Here is a 27528-nt window from a genome sequence, read left to right as displayed (position 1 = left end):
GAAATATTTGTGGAATTTTGTTATTATTCAATAATAAATTAATGAGAATATATTATATATTGTGCTTATAACAAATCTTAGAAACTTGTGCTAAATATATACCATTGTTTGACCATTATCATAAATTACTTCCATGGTAATAGAAAATACAATTTCCTAAGACATTCAAACTTTACTTTGAAACTAAAACAAATACACAAGAATCAGAGTGATTAATTTTAGAACACATATCCATTTTTTGTGGATCAAGTAATAATCTCAACACTTGGGATACTTCTAAGTAAATAGATTCTGAGGAATTCCAGGCTAGCCTGTGGCACCTAAAGTACCCTTTATTTAAAAAAAAAAAAAGTTTACTTGTCTGTCTCTAACTTGTATGAATGAACTGTAGTGGAAGTGTGGTATTGTTTATGTACTTTTTATTTGTTTGAACTTACATGAAGTAAATATTCCAATCCAGGTGGCACTCCGTATGAGGTGGTGTTGATAGCCATGGGAATCACACAGTAGGCCCACCAGGCTGGTTAGATTTTAGTTGACTTTGGATAATAAAGAAGGCTGGGCCTGCATCTGCATAGATGGGTGCAGGGACTGAGCAGCTTGCCTGAGGTCCTGAGGAATCGGAGTGTCCAGATGTTCCCAAAACAGGAGGAAGCCAAATAGTTTGTTACTGCACAGAAAAAAATTGAACAGCCAATGTTTTGGAATTACTCTACCTATATAAGTTGACATTTCAATTCTTGCATCTATGAACTTTATTGTGTGATTGTTGTTTTTTTAAGAGCTATATCAATGAAGTATATGGGATTTAAGATCTACTCTTTTTGAGGGTGCTGGCTGTAAACAAACCCTTTTTTGGGTGGTGGCAGAGAACTTTTTCCTTTGGCTCTTTGGCAATTTTCCCCAAATTGAAATATTCTCCATCTTTTCTTTCTTTCTTTCTTTCTTTCTTTCTTTCTTTCTTTCTTTCTTTCTGTCTGTCTGTCTGTCTGTCTGTCTTTCTTTCTTTCTTTTTCTTCCTTCCTTCCTTCCTTCCTTCCTTCCTTCCTTCCTTCCTTCCTTCCTTCCTTCCTTTTCTCTCTCTCTCTCTCTCTCTCTCTCTCTCTCTCTCTCATTCTTTTTGTTTGTCTTTGGTTTTTTTCAAGACAGGGTTTCTCTGTGTAGCCCTGGCTGTCCTGGAACTCACTCTGTAGACCAGGCTGGCCTCGAACTCAGAAATCTGCCTGCCTCTGCCTCCCAAGTACTGGGATTAAAGGAGTGTGCCACCACTGCCCGGCTGAAATATTCTCATCTGGAGGAAAAAAGGGAAACTCATAGACTCCAGAAGTAAACAGGTTCCACTTATGAGAGAAAACTGAACTGTACAAGATTTAAAAGGCCTCTTCTGAAGATTTTAGGAGCAGTTATCAATTGCTGTGGAGAGGAGACATTCCTGACATTTGAGCTGTCTCCAAGTTGTGCTGAAAGCTGTAGGAATGAACCTTTTGCGAATTACAAACCAACCAGAATGTGATAAGCTTTTCCATGATGCAGCTGCCTAAGAGACATCCATGCTCCTGTATGTAACCTTTTGCCCACAGTCCTGTAAAAATCCTCAAAATGGACTTTGGTACGGTTGTTACTTTGATAGGTTAGTGGTGCCCTATCTTGAGTGAGAAGACATCTGTTCATGTCTCCCTGGAAAAAAAATAACACAAAACCCTTACCATTCACACTTTAATGTGTAATTTGAGAGACAAAAGTCACAGGTGACTCACGCGATTTATATGAAGGCTTTGGCACGAGTTCATGGAAAAGAGTGTTAATGAGAAAACCAAAGCAAAGATTATGATCTACTATTTCTAGGACCAAATCATCCCGCCAAAAAGAATAACTTGGAGTTCTGAACAATAACTTGTCCTTTATGTATAGAACACACGATTGTCTTCCACTATATGGATACTTGTCAAGGGCTGGGGTCATTTGTCTATTTTCTACAGCTTGTGAGATGGGTAACACTGGACTGTGATGGAGAGAAGCCAGGAATGCCACTACAATCCCCAAGTTCCCAGATCATGTGAAAATAAAGAATTCTCTATTTCAAATATTGTACATATGCGTGTGTGTATGTATACATATATATGCAGTACTGTGTATGGCTGCAATAAAGCTTTACAAGCTTAATTTTATAGTTCATATAAGAGCAGTTCTAGGCTCCATAATATGTCAGCACAGATATTTACAAGGAACCTAATATTCAGAATAGGTAGTGAGTATAAGTAGAACCCAATGAAGGAAATCCGCATGTCATTAAAAGTAAGGCTTAGCAAACAGAAAATACACTAATGCCTCATAAACACAGGTTTTATAGTCAACTCCTTCTAAGTAAGTGAATATTTATAGATGATCTATAATCCAATTGTATCTGATGTACAGTGAAGAGAAACAGTTATGAAGAAGATAATTTTCCCTTAAGCACCTTACAGTTAACTTCTAGGAAAAAGAGAATGTTTCTAAAATAAAGTTCTCAGACTCAAGGCACCTATTTTCCATAGATAGGGATTAAATGAGGATGCTAATTCCAGGAAAAGAGGAGCTTTGTGAGATTCTGTACTAAGAAATGGTGGAGAAGGAACAGTAAATAGAGGAGAACTCCTGGTTTGGGAGGTGAATTTAGCATACCTGCCAAGAGACATGTCCAAAGAAGTTAGGATGCTCTGTCAGTAGCACAACAGGATGCAGTTTACCTCCAGAAGCCCCATGTAAGGAGCTCTCACTTTTAAGTTTGCTTGGCAGGCAAGGTGTGGACCTGGGGAGTGTGGTGAGTTCACGACACTATTTATATAAACAATGCGGCACATTCAAATTCCCAATATAAAAAAAAGAGAGAGATTGAAATGATATCGTTTAAAAAGTGTAACATATATGCACAAGAAGGAGCAAGTGGACAATAGATTTGATACTATAGGGAGGAAAAGAAAGCAGAACAAAGGAAAACACTGTACTAAACTGTTGTGTGAAATATATAAAAACCAATACACCCATGCTAATGCCAGGTAATTTCTAGTATTGCGGTTTCCCTGCCAGCAGAGTCTCCATGTAGTTGTTCTCTTGTGGGAGATCATGTTCAGTTTCCCAGCCATCCACCCTCTGTGGTTAGCTATCACAAATCCCCATTACCCGGTAAAGTCAAAACTCTAGAGGCTTGTAATTTATCATTCAAATTTAGATTGCTAAATTCTCAACCCACAAAATGCCCGCTCAATGAACTCAAAACTCAATTCATATAAACACAAGCTATACACCTAGATGAAGCAGACACACACTACTTACTATGTAATCATCTATCTAAGAAATTCCCAATACTTATGGCTCCCAGGACTGTGTTGTTCTGGCTTCTCTTCCTCTCCTATAGGTTCCATCTTTTCTCCTTCTCGCCTTCTCCTCTTCTGTTGCTCTGTCTCTCTGTACTTGTCTCTAAAACTCTCAGCCCAGCTTCTTTTTCCACTGCCCAATCACAGGCTCTAGCCTTATCTTTCACCTGCTTACAGACAGTCATCTACACTAAACTGCAGCTCAGAAGGTTCTGGAGAGGATCTGACATTAGATCTAGAACTGCATGATCACAGTCCGGGCTCATCTTCCATCTGGTCTATCCTTGATGCTTGATCATCATGCACATGCTGTTTATCAGAAACACTTTGGAAGCTGTGGACCAGTACATGATGCTGACACATATTTCTGAGAACCTTTGGGGAGTAGATTCAATGGGGCAGAAATTCAAGAAGGAACACCATGAACCTAAGACCCCAACTGGTAGCCAAGCAAAAACCTAACTACAGCCTTCACTATCCACACATCTTAAGAAAGCTGTTCGGCCCAGTTCTCAGCATTGGTATTTGTTAGAGTTCTGAGATTTTGGTCTCATTAAAAAATATATAGAAATAATATAAGAATATATTTTCACTTTAATCCCAGTTGTGGGGATATGGGGCTGCTTCAGACTGTCTGAAGCGACTATGACTCGCCTCGTGCTCTAGCAAAGGCATAGTCTTGCCACCTGAAGATGTTTTCTGAAATTGTGTGACGTTTGGGATTCTGGGAACTTTTCAGAGAGTACAAAAATGTTGGAGCTTTGATAGGCATAGTGGATGGTTATTGGTTATTCATGTGGATTGGCTGAGGTTTGTTAGTAGTCATCCTCAAAGAAGAAACAACGGGAAATAGATTCGATTCAGGGATCTCCATCTCTTTCTCCCCTCTCCTTTCTCTTCTATCGAATGATCCAGGATGATACCAGGGCATAAAGGGTAGAAAAAGAAGAGCCCACAACTTAGCATAGACCAGCTTCAGGTGTCTAGCATGGTCTCTTGGAATGGTCTAGCAGGACAGCAAGTATGTGCTCCAAGCATAGGACTGATTGTGTCTGGAATTTGAGCATCTTGCCTGTTCAACTGGAGCAGGCAATTTGAGGTCTGACATGGTTGATATCTGGATCTGTCTAACAGAACACCTGCCTCAAATACTCATAATGTTTACATGTTCTGTGCTCAGGAACTATTCTCCTTTGCATAGAAATCTCCAGAAGAAAACTGAATGGATTCCAAACAGTGCTCATTTGTTCATGCTTCCTTGCTTGCTTCCTATTTTTTAACCTGGAAACCCTAAGCTGCAGGTTAATGAGGTAGAGTACCTTTTGGCAAAACAACTGCAGGATAAATTTCAGTTTTTATTTTGTAGTGAGGATTAGGTCCTAATGCTCAAAGCTAAGCAACAGGGAATGCTAAGCACACAGAGTTGTCTGTTTACCAAAAAAGATATATAGCATAATTTCTTTCCAGAAACCTGGGGATGGTTATAGTTAATAGTCTTGGACACCTGTGCTATCTGAAGTGGCAGAACACACCTGACTCTCCTGGGCTATTATGTTTATCTCAGACTTTTCCTCCATAGACCTTTATCTTGAACACTGTTTCTCAGTCAATACAACCCCGTTTATGGGTGAGGTCACATGTACTTTACAATAGTCTAGGTGACCTCTGTGCTATCTGTAGATCCAAGCTTTACCTGACTCCCACAGACCTTAGTTTATGTCAGTCATTCTCCCTAGATCCTTATCTTGAGCATTCTAGGTAAACAGAGCTCATCCTTTACAGAGGAGGCCATTGGTACTCTGAACAATGTCATTGTATCACATCTTGAGCTTTGATGAACACAAAGGATTGATTAATCATCATCAGGAAACTTTTTCCAAATTGTCCTGTGCTTAAATATGCCTAAAAATAAACTACATCAGATACTAGAAGGTTTTTGGATTCTATAATACTTTAATATTAATTTAATGTATGGTTTTTGATAAGTACTTTCAGAGATGCCTTTGTTGTCCACACCAACTCTGGCCTTACGCCTGATACACTTAATCATAATTATAAAGGTAACCAGGTTTCCTGTATCTAATATTTATATGTTCGAAAGTTTACTATTTTCAGTTCACATATATATAAAGCCGTGTGTGCTCACTTTTTCCTAGTTCTTGAAGCTGTGATGTGTTTATCCTCATTATAAACTTTCTGTGACACTTAAAGTTAACAAAACCACATTGATGGCACTTTCGGGGCAAAGCAGAACTGGACAGTCCTTCAGTGTCATCACCACCACTGAACTGTGCTCTGTCATTGCTATCTGGATAACACTGACATTGAGTTACAAGTTTAAAGACACAACAAGAGTTTAAAAATTGATTTGCACAAAAGAAATAAAAAACAATTATATACAATACATTGGTTTTTAGAAATGCAAAAATAACATCTATCACTTCTGTCATGCCAACAACTTGACATGTATACACATGCAGAAAAGGTTCCAACTCGGTCATCAGAACATTGGTGTTCTACTATGATGAACAAATTGCTGCTATGTTTCACACTGACAGAAGGCATATTCAAAATATTCCATATACTAAATACTGCAATAATCTTTGCACATATAAATGCTGGTTATAATAGTTTTTGCTTTGATTAAAATTAATGTTTTAATCAAGCTAACATTAAGTTCACTAAAATTCTCAAGAGTTCAGGAATCTATGACCTTACAATAAAGAAACCCAGAATGTATAACTATAAAAAGCAAGTTTTAACCAGCACTGGCGACTGAGTCGTGTTGGACTGGATTTCCTTCTTGTCTAACACTGATCATTACTCTGCTGGCAGTGGTATTTGTAGAGACACCACACACACACACACACACACACACACACACTGTGTTTTATAATAAAGTGGAGGCGGGCTCTGCCAAGGTGTCTGGCTGAACAATCAAGCCATGTGACAGGCTTAATATAGAAGGAAGTTTATTTGGGACTTGGAGGACCATGTAGAGACAGAGGGGAGGAAAGAGAAGAACACACACACAATTTTCTTATAGTTTACATTATTAGAGCATATATATAATTAAAATTCATGTGGCTGCACAAGGTTAAAATATATGCTATACATGAAAAACGGTCTTTATGAAAGCTGTCACTATATACAATAACTTGGTTAGTGAATGGAAACTTTAATACAAAGGATATAAGCTCTGGAGCCAGCTGTCCTTTAGCTTGCTTCTCAGAGGAAATGGGCATATAGAGTAGACAAAGATACAGATACCAGTAATGACCACGTGATACAATATTGTAAGGCTATCATTACTTCTGACTTGTTTTTTTAGGGGTATGTGTGTATATGCTTTCTATTTTTTCTCTTTACCTCTTAGTTCATAACCTATAATGCATGTATCACAGTGTTGAAACACTTTTATTGGAGGTCATAGTACTTAGGTTATTGCATATCAAGTAGAGTGTGAATCACTGAAGGACTTTACACACTTGGAGAGAAGGGTCAGTGTACTCTGATAGCTACTTTATCAGTGTTCTAGTTGTCTTTATGTCACTGGGATTAAGTAACATGATGAAAGAATGGGAAAGAAAGAGTCTACGTACACCATATGTTATGATCATAGCCCATTATGGATGGTAGACAAAGCAAAACCTCAAGCAGGAACCATCAAAGAAAGTTGCCTATTGACTTGTTTGTTTCTGGCTTACTCAGCTAGCTATCTTTCTTATATAGACCAGGCATGCCTACCAATGGATGGTACCAAGCATAGTGGGTTAGGACCCCTGAATCAATTAGCAATTTAAGGGATATCCCTTAGCAAAGCTCACATGTCAACTTGACGAAAGCAGTTCCTCAATAGAGGTTTTCTCTGCACGTGTAACAATTATGTCAAGTTGACAAAATCTTGCTAGCATGATTAACCCCTTGTAAACTTGACACACAAAGGCATCACTGTTCAACCTTGTTTCCTCTCAAGATCTCATGTCAATATCACGATAGAAAGCATAGTACTTTGGGACTTATTCGAGACCTATGGGCTCTAAATGGCTTGGATAGCTCCACCATGACTATTCTGACATCTGCAGCATCCAGCTTACCTGGCAGGCTCTAGTTTGCACCGTTCCAACGTGCCTCTCTTTTTTGGTCCACGTTCTATAGTCTCCAAGATGGTAGTGGCCTCACTACAACTGAGAATGCATCTTCACCAATGACCTCTCAGGTTCTAATGGTACCAAGCCTCATTTTTTCTTAATGACTCCTTCATGCCTTCAAAACTAAAGCCATAATGGAGATGTATGCACTGTCAGACTCAATCTGAGCTTAAGATGTATCCTTAGGTCCCTCAGTGAACCACATATTCCGTGCTCTAACTCATCCTGAGGAAATAATCCACAGATTTCACCTCAATGATACTGGACTCTTAATAGTCACAGGTAATCCTTTAACTCCATATAAGCAATATAAGTTGTCTCAGTAAAGCAATGGTTTCACTTCAATTGTTCTGGTCATTGGTTAATCATAGTCAATTATTTATTAGCTTACCAGAAGCCACAGATTCTTATTTCAAGTTATTCCAAGAACAGTTTTCCTCTGAAACTTCATAATCTAGGTCCGTATCATCAGCAGTGATATCAGCACTGTCTTCCAAGTTCCAACAATAGCTCACCAAGCTCTGAACTCTCAGTGGTTTTTCCAGTCCAAAGCTCCAACCATTCCAAGGCATAAAAGCCTGGTTAGGATAATCAGCGCAAAATGCTAGGCTCTAGTAGCAATTCCCATCCCGGCTTACTTTCTGCTGCCTCAATAAAAAAGAAATGATTAGGAAAAACTTGTGGAAGAAAGGGTTTGTTTGTTTACTCTGCCCTGCTACTTTTCTTGGGTTAACACTAGTGTGCTGCTCTCATGTTCCTGCCTCTCAAGCAGTTAGACCCAAACTGGACTCTGTGTCCCCGGTTCCCCTGATTCTCAGATTGGAATCCAAAATATGATAGTTTTGCTTTATAGTTTAGAATTGAGTTTCACTCTCAGACTTTTGTTTAAGAGCAATTTGCAACTTTTTTTAAATTACATATACTAATTTTTAGAGTAGAGTGTGTGTGCATGCACGTGTGTTTGAGTATACACATGTGTGTGTACATGTGCATTTCATGTGCATGTGGGAACATGTGCAAATACAAAGGGGCAAATGTGAATTTCAGAGGAGAGCTTTTGATAATCAGTTCTCTCCCGTTAGGGTGTGTGTCCTAGGGATCAAACCTAGGTCGTTAGACTTGGCGCCACAAAACCTACAAGCTGAACCATCTTACCAGTCAAACCTCATATCACTAGCTACATATTTCCTGTTGCTCTTTTTCTCTACAGGCCTCTGATTAATTTAATGGATCTATTCCAAGAAATAACATCAGATAGTTGTAGAAATGATCAGACAGTATTCTAGCTGAATTAAACATGACCCGACAATTGCTTCCCCATTCTTATAAATTAAAAAACAACAACAACAACAACAAAAAAAAACAAAAACAAAAACCCCAAAAAGACACAGAAGAGAAAAGCACTTATACTTTACTAAAAAATAAAAAAATAATAAAGAAAATGAATGGGATTAGCTGGGGCCGGCTCGCTAATGGTGGGCATGTGAGGCTAGTGCACAGAGAGGCCGGAGCTGCGTGCTAACTGTGTGGCGGTGCCATGTCATTGAACATGGACCGGCTCAAACACCAGGTCATGATCAACCAGTTCATGCTGATAACAGGCTAAGCAGCCGATCAGGCAAAGCAACTGCTGCAAGCAGCCCAGTAGCAGTTCGAGACACCCCTCAGTGCCCTTTTCCAGGAGACCAACATCCCCTACAGCCACCACCACCAGATGATGTTCACTCCGGCCAACACCCCTGCCACGCCCCCCAACTTCCCTGATGTTCTCACCATGTTCTCCTATCCTAAGACCTCTGAAAGCATCTATGGTGGTGGCAGCAGCTGCAGCCCAATGGCCACTTTGGTCACGTCACCCCCACTGCACTTCCCCCATGCCACTGGCAGCTTTGCAACACCCAGCAGGCCAACTGCAGCCTCGCCCCCAGGAGGCCCACAGCACCACCAGTCGCAGCCGCCCCTGTGGACACGAGCACCCCCTTCGCCAACTTCAGACTGGCCTTCCCTGGCTCCCCAACGGGTCACCTTAGAAACAAGGGCCCACTCTGCCATTGAGGCAGAGAGATAAGAGAGGAGGCCAGAAACCCGTGGGGTGGGGGAGAGGATGTCTCCGTGAGCCCCTCACCCCTCCTTTGTCTGCACCCCTATACCCCAGACCCCTGGAGAGGAGAGACTGGACTCTAGCCAGGCAGTCTTGTGCCAGCACTCACAGCACAGGCTCCCCCAACTGGCATGGATCTGACTCAGAGTGGCTTGGGTGCTTAATGGGCAGCACCTTGGAGACCAAGCAGCCATCCCAACGAAGACTTAACCTGCTGGGCCCCACCACCTGGTGTGTTTCAGAGAATCACTTGGTGGCAGACACATGGCTGACTCCTATCTTTGGGCCAGTAGGGAATGGAGTGCCTTCTCCGCATATGTGCGTGCAGCTTGTCTTATTTATTTATATGTATGTTGCTCTTCAAAAGCAACCTAGTTTATGGGGCAGTTGGGCTTTGCATGTTAGAGTGACCCCCAAGCCCCTTGGTCCACCCCGCCATTGTCCAAAGGGCCCTGCCTCACTCCACCTCCTTATCTGTCTGCATTGCTGTTTCCTGCAAAGGATTATGGGAAAGTCCAGGACTCTTCTACCCAGGCCCTGCCTGCAAGGGTTCCCTGAATGCCCCTTCCCCCGAACCCAGGATTATCTGGTCTCCGTTTCCTACCCCTCTTTTGACAAAAGAGAAAATTACAAACCACACACACACAAACACACACACACACACACACACACACACACACACACACACACACACACAGAACATTGACAAAGCTATGTTAAGGAATTCATGCTATATAACTTACCATAAGAATAATAACTAATACAATTTTACATCCCAACTTGATTAGCATATGCTCTTTTACAACAGTTAAGTGCAATTCTAGGAGAAAGAACCATCACATCCCATATGCATTGTTAACATTTACGAACATCTTTGCTGAAATCATTCCATCAGAAATCACAATTCTCCTTTGCTGCTGGGCCATTTAATCTCTGTGTCCCTTTATCACAGTAGGGGAAGAAGGAATGGTGCAGGTAGCAGACAAAGGGGGCCACGTAACTTATAGGAGGTAGGATTTTAAAACACAGGAAAAACCATGAAGATTTGAGAATGAGACAGAGATTTTTAACTGTAGATTCTGGTTGACATCTCTTCCCAGCTGAGACAGTAAGAATTTGAACAAAAGTCTTTCTCCTCCTCCTAATTCCAAACCTAACAATTGTTTAGGACTATTACCAGAAGCATCCTTGATATAATACTACTAAAAGGAACTTAAGGAAGAACATGTTTATTTTGGCTTAGAGTTCCAGAGATGGATACAGTCCATCATTGAAGGAAGAACATAAGGAAGAGACCAATCTGGTGGTGACGGAGCCAAATGATCACATTTCATTAGCACACAGGAGGGAGGGAGAGAGAGAGAGAGAGAGAGAGACAGAGAGAGAGAGAGAGAGACAGAGAGAGAGAGAGAGACAGAGAGAGACAGAGAGACAGACAGAGAGACAGAGAGAGACAGAGAGAGAACAGAGAGACAGAGAGAGAGACAGAGACACAGACAGAGAGGAGAGAGAGACAGAGAGAGAAAGAGGGAGGGAGGGAGGAAAAGGAAGGGAGACATGTGTTCTTGTTGAGATTTCTGTGGTTTGTTGGAGGAAGTGTGTCATTAGGGGGTGGAGTGGGCTTGGAGATTCCAGAGGCTCAAGCCATGTGTGGCATTCACTTCCTGCTGCTTCACAGATCCAGGTATAGAACACTGAGCTACCTCTTCATCATCATGCCTGCATGCCACCTTGTTTCCCAAAGAGACAATAGTAGAGTAAACCTCTGAACTGTAAACCAGCCCCATTTCAATGCATTCTTTTGTAAGAATGGCTGTGGTCATGACTTTTCTTCACAGCAGCAGAAAACCCTAAGACATTTGGTATCGAGTCACTTTTTGTTCTCCCAGCCTTTGCTTGCTCCTACATCACTGAGAGAGGGAGCAACTCAGACTACTGCAGAGCACAGTAGGGAAGAAAGGCCTATTCAGTGACCCCAGCAAGCAGATGAGAGTAACAGGCTCTAAGGTGCTGCTGTTTGTCTATTGCCTTTGGTTTGCTTGTTACTTATGTAAAAATTGAGGCAATTCATTTATGAACTATTGTTTTACTAGAAGTTGGTTAAAAATGCTGTGTGAAGCCACCTGTAACTAGCTCTTACTACATTTGTGTTGTTTATTGAACCTAAAATATAGCCACCATCCCTCCCCACCAACCCAGGCAGACCACACCACAAGCTACACCTCACTTATAATCCACTCCTGCACTCAGTCATAGCACTTTTGATTGCATTTTACAGTTAGGTGTGCTGTACCCTTCAGGGCATGGTTGTCTATAAGGTCTTCTTTTTCTTCTGCCTTTGAACTTGGACTATAGATTCCAGAGATTTTTTTTTTTTTAAAGCTGGGAACCAAACCCATTTAAGGATGAATATTCAAGGAGACCTATAAAACAACCTAAGGTCCTTAATCCATTTCCTGCCTTCCATTTATTTCTAGCATCCTTAAAGAGCTGCTGGGTGTCCTGTCCTGGGTATTTAGTTGTATTAAGTTGGTGAGCAGGATTCAGTGTGCCTACTCATCTCTCCTGGGTCTGGAACCTTTCCTGTGTCTTTGAAACTCTCACCCCATTTGCACTATCCTGCCTGTTGTGTACACATATAGATGACAGTTGTAGGGAATTACTCTTCATGGGCAATATTTAGGTTGAAGATTACATATTCAAACAGTATATACTGAGGGAAGAGATTCAATGAACCTATACAATTGTTTTAAAAATATTTCAGACATCGGGTTTCTTGGTTGATAGTTCATACTGCTTGTGGTGGTTCGAATAGGTATAGTCCCCATACACTCATATGTTTGAATGCTTGGCCATAGAACATGGCACTATTAGGGGGTGTGGCTTTGTTGGAGTAGGTGTATCCTTGTTGGAGAAATTGCAGCACTGTAGAGGTGGACTTTGAGGTCATATATATGCTCAAGCTCTGCTACGTGTGGAATGTAGTCTTCTCCTTCCTGCCTGCCGATCTAGGAGTAGAACTCTCAGCTCCTTCTCTAGCACCATGTTTGCCTGAGTGCTGCCATGCTTCCCATCATGATGATAATGGACTAAACCTCTAAAACTCCAAGCCAGCCACAAATTAAATGTTTTCCTTTATAAGAGTTGCTTTGGTTATGGTGTCTCTTGACAGCAATAAATCCTAACTAAGACACTGCTCTTGTAGAATTGCTGAGTGCAATTTCTAGCATCTGTGTAAGGCAGCTCTCAAATGCTTATGACTATGAATCCAAGGATCTACCATCCTCTCTTGGCTTCTGCAGGCACCTTCACTCACATGTATGCACACACACACACCACACGGTAGTATTTCAAATGCCATAGAATTCACTGTTTTTGTAAATGTAAATATGAATCAGAGAGATCAAATGTTTTGGGCTCAGACTCCACCTTAGAGAACCTGACCTACGTTTGAACTCAATTAAACTAACAGGTTGGTACCTAGCACCAGTTTCTAGGTTACTCTCTAACAAGACCTGTGCCTAGCAGCAGTCTCCAGGATATTCCCCCAACAAATTTGCACCCCCAGGTTACAAGCCTGCTCCTGGCACTTCACTTCCAACAACTACCAGTCAGGAAAAACAGAAGTTAAGTTTATGGTTTGGCACCCAGTACCAGCTAATTATGTTAAAGGCCACAGTAGCTCCCCAATTAGATGGTGCCAGGCTAGAAACACTCACCCCTCACTTGCCATTTTCTGTAAGACCTTGTCCCAACGAGAGCTCAGGGTTTCTTTACCAAAGCTGTCCTGTGGGTCTGTGGAGAGTTAAAGCTTGAGCTTGTAAGTGAAGACCCTTTTGTGATTGCATCAGATGGCCTCCCGATTGGTCTCTTGGAGTCCACAAATGCTTCCTGGTACTACAATTCCTGACCACCACATGTCTCAGTATGAACTAAGTTATTTTATGCTGGTTTACACTGGTTCTAACATTCTGCCTCAGTTTCTTTCACTGTGCTATCATCTCTTTAGCACTGATAATGATGTATAAAGATACTAGAATTAAGATAGAGTGCTTATTGTATTTCCTGACATATCGTATGTACTTGGTGACTCTCATTACTGGCCTAATTATTACAGAAATATGTGCTTGAGGTTTTGTTCTTTTCTTATTTCCTTACTATTTTCTACCCATACATGTTTTGAAATAAGGTATTTCAAAATGCTCTACATTATACCAGGATTTTTTCCCTATGGAAAAATTCAATTGTATAGCATTTAGAAACTGCTTATATCTTTAGAAAGATACAATGTGTAGTCATAACCTGAAAATTTTGCCCAGTGTCAACTTGAATGACTCTGCCTTCCTCTCTTTCTACCTCAATCTTTCTTTGGGGTAGAAATATAATAGATTTTGAAATGCTTATATAGTTCCACTTAATATAATCTAAATTATTTATATGTGAAATCTGCTTGGTTTTTCCTGATAACTGGCTTCTGTTTAGACACTGCCTGGGCCCTCTGGTTTTCTGTCATCAGTGAATTCATTAACTCTGTCCATAGAGAAGGACAGGTGTGAGCACTCTTCCCCTTTTCTCTATTTATTAGTTTATCTTTGTTATAGTTGGTTGTGTGGTTTAGAATTCAGTGGTGGTAAAATGAACTGACTTTAATCAAGTCATGAAAGTCAAACTTAGATCTTTTCAAATTGCCTTTTTCAGCTAAGTAACCTCCTTAACAATTTTGAGTACACGTTTACACAAATCCTAATTAAGGTCCGGTCATGTCAATCATTTCAGGATCTATTCACTGTTATTCAGAACCAAATGACAGTTATAAAAATACTCCTCAGCACTAAGTAACACATATTTCTGTAGGCTTCATTTTATTTAAACCCAGGGAATAGATGTAAATAATAAATCAACAGACATGCACACACATACAAACACACACACACACACACACACATAATATTTTTTTCTGGGAAGCACATCAAAGTTGGCTTCCAGTGGGAAAATAATTTTCAGGTTGCCTCCATAGTCAAGAACTACGAAATGCTCCAAGAAACAAAGGACTGTTTCTCAATGCTGAGAAATAAAAGCTGGAAAGCCTTGTGTTTGAAACACTGGCATGAATGAGAAGCCGATATGTTTACATTGGCTACCTGCAGATTAACATTTTAAATGACCTGTAGTGTAAGTTAAACTGTTTGTGACTCTTGCTTGTGGTTAAATGTTAGGAATTTAGCTTTTGAAATTTGTGATATACATTTTGGAAAATTTTAAGGAACCTGTATCCTGTTTCCCGCAATGGCTATACTAAATTATATCCACACATACGGTATGCATGTTCTCCTGTCTCTGTATATCCTCAATAGCAGACCTGCTATCTTTAGCATTCTGGATAAGAACTCCTGCCCTTGGAGGATAGCATCTTGGTGTGGTGGTGCGGTTTGGATTATAGTTCTCCCACTGAAAACGGGGAGTGATGTTAGCCCAGTAGAATTAGGGAGGCGGTAGGGGTTTCATCCCTAACAGATTTCTGTTTTTGAGAGCCTTTATTATCTCTCCCTTAAGTGTTTAGTATTTTTTAAATACATTGAGATATGATCACACTTCATTATGTACATGCACAAAATTCTCGAGAATAAAGTAGATTTTCATTTCCAAGTGGCTTTTAACTGGAAATGGCTTATGGGTTAGGATTGGCGTGCGTGTCCACATTGTTCTCTTCCTTCATATTGATGTGTCCGGCTAAAGGTTTGCCAATTTTGTTCTCAAAAAAGGCTAATTTTTAAATTCATATTTTGTTTTTGGTGCCTACTTCTCTTATTTGTGCTTTATCTGTGATTTCTTTCCTGTTACTAATTTGGGATTTGATTTATTCTTTGTTATCTAGATCTTTGAAATGCATTCAACATGTTCTTTATCTGGAATCTTTCTATTTTTGATACAGGAAATTATCCCTATACACACCCCTCAGTAGGAACTTGCTGTATCCTGTTAAGTTTTGAAATGTATTTTCATTTATTTTGAAAACTTTTAAAAATTAAATTTTTATATTTTGATGACCAATTATGCTGTTCAAAATATAGTGTTCAGTCTCCATGTGTTTGTGTAATTTCAAACTTTTTTATTGTTCACTTCTATCATTGTGCATCGTGATCAGAAAATGTCTGAATGTGTTAGGAAATTTGGTGACTGTCTTATGGCCTACTGATGACCTAATATATGGTCTAGTCTGGATAAAGTTATATGTGCTAACGGCAGCAATGTGATCTCCAGATGCTGGCTGTAAAAAATGACTCTCTTACCTATTCACAGTATAGTTTAGCAATTTCTTTGCTGAAATGATATAATCTATATGTTGATCAAAGTAAGATGCCTAACTCCCTCAGTAATATTACGTTGGAGCATATTTCTCACTTAAGGCTTAATGGTGCTATTTTATAAAGTTGGGTACTATTTTATAAAGTCCACATTAGATGGACATAGATATATGTGATTATATCTTCCTTAACTGATCCATTGAACATTATTTAGTGGTCTTTGTTTTTTCTTGACTTTTAATCTTAAAGTCTACCTGGACCCCAAACATAAATGTAGCTCTTTCTAGTATACTCAAGATTACACTCTCTAAGAATATCATCCTTACACTTTCTGCATGTGGTTTTCTTGACTTGGCGTGTGGTTTTCTTGTATTGTTGGTTTTTGTTTTTAACTTTTAATCCAGTCTGAGTCCTTTTACTTCAAAATGTGATGTTTACTTTCAATGTATTATTTATAGGTAAAGACTGATGTTTTTGTAATTTTCTTCTAATTATGGGAATACACATTCCCCCTTTATCTATATTTACCATGCATGGCTTGATGGTCGCATTGATAACATTGCATCCTATGTATTTGTATCTTGTGCATCTTACCCCTTGGTTGGATTTTTCAAGTGCTTTTGGGATGTTATTTAACTTCCTTTTGCTTATGAATATAGGACTCTATCAAATATTTGTTTTCTAAGTTTACTTTACTTACCATGGATTCTCAGTTTGTGTTTTGAAAGGTCCTTATTTACCAAGTGTTGTTGAATGATACTCTTGCTCACCATAGTATTCTCCTGGGACAGTTATTGTCCTTTAGGATTTATATAACATCTTTAAATCCCCCATGTCTTTTGTGGTCTTTCTGGTGTTACTCCAGTGGAGGATCTCCTTGTATGTGGCAATGTTTTCTTCTGTTTGAGATCTATTTATCCTGTACTTTTGGAAATGTATGGTGTGATGAAGATCTTTTTTATTCATGTCTTTTTGTAGGTCTGTGGGTTTCTTGGCTAATAATACCCATAACTTTCTCCCCAAATAAAAACGGTTCTGTTATTTCATTGAATAGGTTTAGATATCTTTAATTCTCAAATCTTTTATTTCTGCATTCCAGAACTTCAGGCATTTTATTTAATGGTGTGTCAAGGACTTGGAAGGATCTCTTTAATTCTTCCTCTTTTCTTCTTTTATCTTTCTTCCTCTTCTTTTTGTCCTCACTATCAATTGCTTCCATATAGTTGTGATAAGATATGACCAAGGTAACCTGTAACCTCCCCCCACAGCCTGAAAACAGGCTGAGCACCCTTGACTTATTGTCACTAGGAGATCACCTGGGGTGGAGCCTGCCTCCCTGGATCACCCTATTGTTCTACCACTGCCACCGCTGCTATCTGCCGCTTCCGGAGCCTACACTTGGTCACCTGCAGCTGGACTCCAAGGATGATTTGGCGGGAATGGGCTCCCCCTTCTTTATAAGCGTGTGTTCCCCAATATTAAAATTGAACCCTGATCAGACTATTGTCTTGGTTCCATCCTTTCTCTCTTCGCCTAGATTCCGTCTTTTCTTCCAGATTCCAAGATGCCTTCCAGGCTCGAACCCAGACATGTGAGCCGCTGGCTGGCCTCAACAAATTGGAGTCCCACGCGGGGCCTGGGAAATGGCAGAGGACACGGGAAGGAACACTGCTGGTTTGGAGCTCCATGGAAGAAGAAAATAATTAAAGAAAATTCGTACCGGAACATGAGAAGCAACAAGCAAAAGGTTGCCAGGTGTGGTACAGTCTAAGCTGGAACGGGGTCCGTGCGCTGGATTCACTTAGGTTCAGCAGTGAAATTCTCAGGATCTAGGAACATAACAGGCAGTCAGCCGCAGCTTCCAGAAGCTATTTTTTTAGGCGAGAGAAATTTTAGGGTTTAATAAAAGGGATTTAATAATCAGGAGGATGGCCACAGTTGGAAACTGCATCAGGCAGGAGGAAAGTGGATTTTGAAACTCTCCCAGGGACAGAGAGAAAATCGGGGAATCCCCTCTTGTGTGTGTGTGTGCCAGCCAGTGCCTTCCTTCTAAGTGTCTGTCTTATCTTTCCGGAAACGAACATGTGCTTGTTGTGTTGGTTTGTTGTCTGTGTTTCGTCTGGTGCCTCTGAAACATGGTGCAGCCTGAGTTTAGATCCGCCTGAGTTTGGTTTCTCTGTTTATAGACAATAGGGTTTTCTGAAAAGCGCGCTTTGTATTTGCAGCTGTCCCTTCGGGCTGTGGTCAGCAGATGTGCTAGGAAGACCATCACCTCACCAGGGGATGCCCTGGGGAGTGGGAAGAGCCAGGGACGCCTGGTAGTCTCCAGAGATCGGTCAAGAGGAACCAAGTTTTGTTTATGAAATGGAAGCTTACCCTTCTAATTCTTTTGCCTGCTCATGGAGGAAGAGTAGGGGTTGCACATGTCTGGAGCTGTTGGTTTCTGCTTTGTGTGTTTTGTGTATGTGTTTAGAGCTATGTGAAAATTTAGAAAAGTGCTGGTGTAGCTGCTTCATTTTTGTTTGTTTGTTTTTGTTTGTTTTTTACTGGTAATGTGCTCTGCGTGTTTTCACAATCAGCTCATAAGTTATTGGTTAAGATTAAATAATTGTTACATTGGTAACAGAAGGTTAGCCTTAAATTGGCAACTCAGGAGTCTTTTTATAAGCAGGCCAAAAAACTGGGCCTCCTAAGATACCTTTAGCTGAGATAATAATTAATGTGATTCTTATCCTAAAAAGTAAGATTAAGATAAGATTTAAAGCAATGTCTCTTTAATAAAGCGTTAAAGCTTACATTGTCATGCATTCATAGATATAAATTGGCAGTCAAATTTCACAATGTAGTAGTGAAGTTTTAATGTTGATTCTTAAAGTGATAAATTGTTTTGAAATTAGGTTTTGCTTTCCCAAAGTTACAAAAGAAACTTAGTAATTCTAATATCTGTCCTCATGGCAAGAGGAACTAAGCTCAGAGCAGCTTCTGCTTGGTGTGTGACTTTCCTTTGTCTTGCAAAAGGTGCCTAGGGACACTCTGGAGATTTACCTCCAGGGGAAATTCCTTTTAGCTAAAAGAGCACCTTTGAAGATCTAGCCAGATGCTGTTTTAATAAAGTTCAAATTCATAGTTTATAAAGGGTCAATCAGTGACATACTTCTAAACTTCTTAAACCTATCTAAAAAACATCATCAACAGTGGACTAAGTGTTCCAACAAGTCAACCTGTGGTGGACATTCTTATTCAAAACACCCCAATCTGTCAAGAGAACTATAATAAAAATTGAGGTCAGCCATTCTTCTGCTTGGTGAGATCTGTTTAATGACGCCATTTTTTTTTTTTTTTGGTCATAATTTCTACCTCTGATCAATTTCTCATTTCAGTTTGACATGAAAAGCCTTCCTACTTTTATTTACTGTCCACCTGCATCCTCTTTAATCATATTGACTATTTTCTTCCAATTATTCTATAAGACAGAACCAAAGTAAAACCATTTTGAGTAAAACTTCCATTTTGAATAGGACTCAAATAAAGTTTAAATTCCCCTACCTTACTGGGTAATTCACATACTGTTGAGCAGAGAAAGAGAGAGGGAGACCTATACCAGGCTCCTGTCAGCATTCCTTGGCATCAGCAATAGTGTCTGAATTTGCTGTCTACCCAAAGATCCCAGGGACTAAACCACCAACCAAAGAGTACATGGGGTTGGTGGGCCCATGGCTCCAGCTAGATATGTAGTAGAGGAGTGTCTTATCTGTAATCACTGGGAAGGGAGACGCAGCCAGATGCCCACCCGGAACCACGTGGAAAGTGTCTGGCAGTCCTCCCATGTCGGCCCACCCACGGCCCGAGGAGGGGGCGCACAGTTCAATTCCTGAGTCGGTTCGGCAGCTCTAATTGATTAGCAAAGGATTTATCTACCTGCTAAATCCAATTGATTTTTGTCATCTGCACTGATCTGGTATGTGGTTGTGTTGGACCTAAGCAGAGCCCATAATAATACTTTGAATTTTTTTTAATCAGATACTTTGCTTATGTTTAGTTTTGGGGGATGTTGCCTTAGAGTTCCTGTATTATTTATTTATTTACTTATTTATTTATTTAAAAGCATTGTTATTTATTTGCTTTTCCAAACTTCCTAAGTCATAAACTGTGACTTGTATATGTTGTGGTGGATTGATTATTCACCCCCCCCCTTTTTTATGTAATAGTATTCTTAGTAACAACTTTCTCTTGAAGATGTGCTTTGGAGTATCAGTTGTTATATAGTGCTGGCATGGCATCCTATTTTTATAGTCTCTAAAAACTCTGAAAACTGGAGTCCAGTCAGACAGATTTACAATCTTGATGAACCATGAAACACGAAAGATATGAACATCTCGGGCAACTGTATTATGGATAAAGGATAATGTGTAACTCACATTATGACTACTTCTGTGATGGGAGTAGTTACATTTGCCAGGTAGAGTAGTATCTACACAAACAATGTTGCTAGAACTTTTATTCATAGTTCTGCAAAGGAGATCTTTAACGTCTCTGGCCATTGGGGTGTAAGTGGTAGATATTTTTTCTTCTCTGTCTCACAACTTTCTGCGTTGTCATAGGTTACTACATCTGACCAAGCCACAGTGGTTCACTTGCTGATTTCCAGTGTTGTTCCATGGCCACTCATCTCAAAACATATCAGACATACCACTTTAGGGATATTTGTAGAGGGAAGAAATAAGTTTGGGGCAACTGGTTAGCCACCATAACTCTCCACAGTGTTATCAATCATGCTTTTTATGTGGAGCTCTTGAATATTTCTCTTGATATTTATCCTGTAGCATTTTTAATAGTACCATTGCATTTTAAATGAAAAGTTGACGTTGAACTTTCAATAGATATTATTTTAAATGAATAGTTCAAAGTATATTGTAAATCTTATTGTATTATAAATGTTATTGTATTATAATAAATTATAAATGTACTTTTCTAAAAGTAAAGCGGTAATCTAAAATCATGACAATCTTGTGTCTCCTCTCAAATATGCCTATGTAATTCTTTATTCCTTTACTGCTTATTGTTTAGAAATTGATAGAATAGTATTATCTTTCAAATATGCTTTGTGTTTTAGTTTTACATTTAAGAGGGGTGATTCAGATGTAAGTATGTATAATATTTTCCTATGATTTTTATTGGAATGCAAAGTTGCTTTCTTAGAAATATTATATAGAAGAAAGACATAAAGTAAGCAGATAACAACCTTCTGAAATAAAAACATGTTTCTTCTTGGTTTGGTTATGAATAGAAACTTTGTACTATTTCTAAATATAGGATCTTCAGTTTTTTCCTCTTGTAATAAATTTTAACTTATTATTTAGCAGGAACTATTGTGCACTAAGGAAATCAAGAATAAACAGTGGAATTTTCCTTTTCAACATAGAATTCTTTGACCTTAATTTTAATAGTTATTTCTTATAACACTTTTCTTTCTCTACCCCTTAGAGTCACCTTAGTTAAAAGATAAATTTAAAGGGTATTAAATAATTCGCTGTTTCTAATGCTATTTTAGAAAGAATATTTATTTCATAGAAAGAAATTACAAATTTCTGGAAAATAACAGATCATACATTTTGATGAAAGACTTCAAAAAGCTAGGACACTAATTTATTATCAAGTATTTTTGTGTTTTGCTTTAAAACAGCCATATTAGAAACTTGGAAAGGACTGACAAAATACTAACACTGTTTCCCTCATTCTTGGTGTCACATAATGAAAGGAAGAGCAACTCTGCGTCCCCTCATCTTTACATCATTCGTGCTATTAAAGCATCTGTAAACCTTGATCCTGAAGACCTCAAGGTCCACGTTCTGGGGAAACTTGTTCACTTGTGAGTTTGTCAGTCTCTCCGTGATTCTAACCACAGTAATGCTGTAGTCTAAATATAGCTTGGATCATTTAAATGCCAATAAGAAGGTAATTACCACCCAAACAAATGTAGCTCGTGCTTACAGCCATTTCTAATTAGATCTGGATAGACCTGAACGTGGAATCTTTCAGGGCTTTTGTTAAGATTAGCTGCATCTGCCTAGCTTGAGTTCTATATTGTCTCTTTACATTTTATTTTCACCGTTTTATGTTCGCAGTTCTTTTCCAACTTAATTATTCCCTAAAGCTCCAACTCTACCAGATGAGATTAAGAATAAAACAAATATAAGGAGAACAAATTCAAAATAGCTTTCGGTTTTCCAGACATTTGTAATTCAATTTTCTCCACATGGTGTGCTCCATCCTTTCTAGCTCTTCATGGATTCCTGATATCCTCTTCCACACTCTCTGGGCTATTCTATATTTCATATGTTTATCCTAGGACACTGAAGCAGGTCCTGGCTGGGTGTTTATCAACTTCACATGAACCTAGGCATTATCTAGGGAGAGGGAATCTTAATTAAGAAATGCATCCATCCACATTGCCTGAGGACAAGTTTGTTGGGAATTTTTCCTGATTAATGGTTGGTGTGGGAAGGCCCAGCCCAATGCTGATTGTGCCACCCCGGGTAGGTAAGATTGATGAAAGCAAAGCGACCAAGCCAGTCAGTGGCATTCCCCTGTTGCTTCTGATGCATTTATTGCCCTAACTTACTGTCTTAGTCAGGGTTTCTATTCCTGCACAAACATCATGACCAAGAAGCAAGTTGGGGAGGAAAGGGTTTATTCGGCTTATACTTCCATGCTGCTGTTCATCACCAAAGGAAGTCAGGACTGGAACTCAAGCAGGTCAGGGAGCAGGAGCTGATGCAGAGGTCATGGAGGTATGTTCTTTATTGGCTTGCCTCACCTGGCTTGCTCAGCCTGCTCTCTTATAGAACCCAAGACTACCAGCCCAGAGATGGTCCCACCCACAAGGGGCCTTTCCCCCTTGATCACTAATTAAGAAAATGCCTTACAGTTGGATCTCATGGAGGCATTTCCTCAACTGAAGCTCCTTTCTCTGTGATAACTCCAGCTGTGTCAAGTTGACACAAAACTAGCCAGTACACTTACCTTAGAGATGGAGATCCGTAAAACACCTGAGTGATGCCAAAAAATCGTGACCATAAGGCTGAAGGAAATGACAAAGGCAGTGCAGGACTTAAGAAACAAACTCAGTAAAGACATTGAAGCAAAGTCAAGTGGAAATGAAGATGGAATTGAGAATAAAAAAAGCTCAATAAAATAATTAGAAACCTTGGGGCAGAGCATTATAAGCAGTATGGAACAAGCAAAAGTAGAATACAAAAACTCAAACACAAATTGCAGAAGTGATATTATACAAGCAAAGAAAAAATATTTATGTCACAGCAAAGGAATATATAGGAGCTGTGTGACAACAGGTAACTAACAAACACACACACACATTCATATTATAGGCAGAGATGAAGAAGAATCCCAAAACAATAAGATCATATCTTCAACAGTAACATAGAAGACAATTTGTCAAGACAAAGGAAAGACCTACCCAGTCTGCTACAAGATCCACACAGAATATCAAGTAGACAAGACCATAAAAGAAAATCCCCATTATATATCATAGTTAAAACACTAAAGAGCACAAATAATGAGCTGAAAGCACAGAGAGGAAGAAGAAAAGCATGAATTACATATAAATTAAAAAGCCTCAAGAATAGTAGCTGATATCTCAAAAGAAAATTTGAAAGCCAGAAGAGCCTAGAACAATGACTTCAAGTTCAGAAAATTCAAGGATGGCAAACCAAGTTTACCATACCCTGAAAAACTATGACCATTGACGGAAAAAGAAAAGCTTTTCATGATGCAAACAGACTGAAAAAATATATGTTCACAAAATTAGCCCCACAGAAAACATTAGAAGCAATGCTTCTAGCGAAATACAAGAATAAGCATAGTAAAGAGACTACAGTAAGAAAATAAATTAGCACTGAGGGAATGGCTCAAACGTTAAGAGCACTGGCTGCTCTTCTATAGATCCTGAGTTCAATTCCACCAGCACCCACATGGTGGTTCATAACTGTCTATAACTGTATTCACATGGGATCCAATGACTTTTTCTGGTGTGCAAATGTATATAAAACAGAGAACCTATATACATGACATACAAAAAATAAGTAAATCTTTTAAAAAAGAAAATAAACAAAGCTATGATTACTAACAAGCAAAGTATAGTGAAGACCAAAGCAACAAAATAAAACAAATAAACAAAATAAAAAGGCTGTAATCAAAACTCACATTCCAATAATAAGTTAAGTTGTTAATGGCTTCAACTTTCATCAAAAGGCACAGGCTGGCTGAATATGCTAAGAAACAAAAATCACCTGCTTATTATGTACAAGAAATTCACCTTAAGTTTCACCTTAAAGTAAAACTGTGAAAAATGTATACAAAGCAAATAGACCGTAAAACAATTAGGATTGATGTTCTAATATCTAACAAAATAAACTTAACTAAAACTAATTACAAGAGATAATAAAAGACGCCTCATCCTAGTTAAGGGAAAAACTCACCAAAAAGACATTACAGTCATAAACACCTATAAACCAAATTCTGACGCATAACACTTTTTTAAAAAAATTAATACTGGAAATAAAGAGAGATTAACAACAACCTAATAATAGTAATGACTTCAATAACTCACTTACTCAAGAGGTAGGTCATCTGAACAAAAATCTAATAGAGAAATATTAAAATTAAATGATGTCATAATCAAATGAACCTAACACATTCCCAGAATACTTCACCTAAGCACCAAGAAAGACACTTTATATCCCGCATTCCATGGAACTCTCCTCTAAAATAGGACTCATTCTGGGACACAAAATAAAACTTAATAAATTTAGAAAGTTTAAACAAACTCTATGTATCCTATCTGACTATAACGCAATAAAACCTTAAATAAACAGCTAATAAATCTATAGTAAGCACACATACTAATGGAGATTTAACAGTTCATTAGGGAATGGCAAATGGGTAAAAGATAAAAATAAATCAAGAAATTTAAAAACTCCTAGAATTAAATGAAAATGAGGAACCAACACAACAAAATGTCTGGGAAACATTAACAGTAGTCCCACTAGGGAAATTTACAGCTTTAAGAACTTATACTAAAAAAGCAAAAATGAATACAAAGAAATGACTTGAGATACAAGACAAGAATTTGGAAAACCATGAAAAAAATTAAACCCAATTCCAGTTAATAAAAAAGAGAGAGATACTAAAATCAGAGTAGGAAATAATGAAATAGAAACAAAGAAACTAATACATAAAATCAATGAGTATAAGAGCTGTTTCTTCAAAAGTAAAACAATATTCAAAACCTAGGATACCCAAGATATAAGATACAATTTCCTAAACACATGAAACTCAAGAAAAATGAAGACTGAAGTGTGGACACTATGCCCCTCCTTAGAAGTGGGAACAAAACACCCTTGGAAGGAGTTACAGAGACAAAGTTGGAGCTGAGATGAACGGATGGACCATGTAGAGACTGCCATAGCCAGGGATCCACCCCATAATCAGCATCCAAACGCTGACACCATTGCATACACTAGCAAGATTTTATCGAAAGGACCCAGAAGTAGATGTCTCTTGTGAGACTATGCCGGGGCCTAGCAAACACAGAAGTGGATGCTCACAGTCAGCTAATGGATGGATCACAGGGCTCCCAATGGAGGAGCTAGAGAAAGTACCCAAGGAGCTAAAGGGATCTGCAACCCTATAGGTGGATCAACATTATGAACTAACCAGTACCCCGGAGCTCTTGACTCTAGCTGCATATGTATCAAAAGATGGCCTAGTCGGCCATCACTGGAAAGAGAGGCCCATTGGACACGCAAACTTTATATGCCCCAGTACAGGGGAACGCCAGGGCCAAAAAGGGGGAGTGGGCGGGTAGGGGAGTGGGGTGGGTGGGTATGGGGGACTTTTGGTATAGCATTGGAAATGTAAATGAGCTAAATACCTAATAAAAAATGGAAAGAAAAAAAAAAAAACAATATTCACAGACATTGGGCCTAACCAACAAAAAAGAAAGAGATGACCAAATTGACAGAATCAGAAATGAACAGGAACCATTACAACAAATACTAAAAGAATTCAGAATATGACAAGGGAATAATTTTGAAACCTGTACTCCATTAAATCAGAAAATCTATAAGAACTGGGAGAATATCTAGATTCATTGAAACCACCAAAGTTAAATGAAGAAGAGATTAACAATCTAAACAGACCCAGAACAAATGAGATTAAAATAGTAATAAAAGTCTTCTATGTAAAGCTCAGGCTAAGATGGATTCACAGCAGAAATCTACCAGATTTTCACAGAAGATCTACAGATAACTGTACTTAAATCAAGAGAAGGAAAGAAAAAAGAAACAAACAAAAAACTAAAGAAAGAGAGAAAGAGAGAAAGAAAGAAAGAAAGAAAGAAAGAAAGAAAGAAAGAAAGAAAGAGAACAAGCAAACAACACAAATGGAGAACTTCTAAGCCTCTTCTATGAAATCAGCATTACTCTAATACCAAAGGAAATAAAGACAAACAGTAGTAGTAGTAATAATAATAATAACAACAACAACAACTACTGGCCAATGTCTCTAATTAACCTAGATGTAAAAATCCACAATGATATATTTGGGAAATGAATATAGGTAAACAGCTAAGTATACATCCACCATTATCAACTTATCCCAGAGATGTAGGGACAATTGAACATATGTAAACACTGTAATAAATAAAGATATTTATGGACAGCAATCACATGTTCTTCACAATCTTTGCAGAAAGTGGCAAAATCCAACATGCCTTCATGATGAAAATCCTAGAGAAAGTAGAACATAAAGGAACGTGCCTCAACATACGGAAGGCTACATATAAAAACTCCTAGTTAACATCATTCTAAATGGAGAAAACCTTGAAGCAATTCCATTAAAACTTGGAGCATGATAGGGCTGTCAGCTATCCCTACTCTCAATATATTGATCAAGGAACTAGATAGAGCAGTAAGGCAAGAAAAGGAAAGTAAAGGAATGCAAGTAAGAGAAAGAAGAAATCAATTCTGATTTGCAGAATATATGCTACTACACATAAAGGATCCATAGAATTTCAGAGGAAAACTTTTAGAAATGATCAGTGATTTTAGCAGGATATAAAACTAACTCTCAAAAGCAGGAGCCTTTTAATACACCCAACACAAATGTAGCAAGACGGAGTTCATGGATACATGCCAGGGGCCTTCCGTGGAAGGCGCCTTCCCCTAGAGTTTTAGGTCATTCCTTACCAGATATCAAGAGGAGATAAAGAGTCTGCAAGGGGGAGAAAGTGAATCAGGCAATGTTTAAGGGAATTTAGCAGCTCTGACTTGCTACCAATCATTTTCTATGGCTCTGACTATTAGCAATGAGGCCATTTCTGCTACTTTCAATGACTATCAACCAAGTGTTTCTTTATTTATACAAGTTTCACAGAAGAAAGACAAATGATTACCCAAGTGGAACAGATTATGTATTTGATTTCTCATTACATGTTAATGGTTACACATTCAGTCATAAGTAGAAAATACAAACAGATTTTATTCTTATTATTAGCCCTGTAATTCCAATGTAAGGAATCCAAAGAATGTCTCCTTCTC

At 38.8% G+C, this 27528-nt stretch overlaps 1 protein-coding gene and 1 pseudogene across 5 annotated transcripts in view; one reads left to right on the top strand and one right to left on the bottom strand.

The window, feature by feature from the left end:
* Positions 1 to 27528, bottom strand: part of 1700057G04Rik (RIKEN cDNA 1700057G04 gene) — a 48551-nt gene that overhangs the window by 13756 nt on the left and 7267 nt on the right. For 2 of the 5 annotated variants that reach the window (XR_001779073.1, NM_001033184.3), the window contains exon 2: positions 438 to 670. Coding sequence is in view for 2 of the 5 variants with exons in the window: in NM_001033184.3 (NP_001028356.1) it covers positions 438 to 494 (57 nt within the window). In the remaining 3 variants the exon portion in view is untranslated. Of the gene's footprint in view, positions 1 to 437; positions 671 to 17630; positions 17740 to 27528 lie in introns of those variants that run through there. The other 3 variants (XM_011242837.2, XM_011242838.2, XM_011242839.1) reach the window with 3 other exon arrangements.
* On the top strand, positions 9042 to 9572 carry Gm15493 (annotated as a pseudogene).

Source organism: Mus musculus, chromosome 9 (assembly GCF_000001635.26).
Source record: "Mus musculus strain C57BL/6J chromosome 9, GRCm38.p6 C57BL/6J".
In the NCBI taxonomy this organism is placed as follows: Eukaryota; Metazoa; Chordata; class Mammalia; order Rodentia; family Muridae; genus Mus; species Mus musculus.
This window is presented reverse-complemented; position numbering and strand designations above follow the sequence as displayed.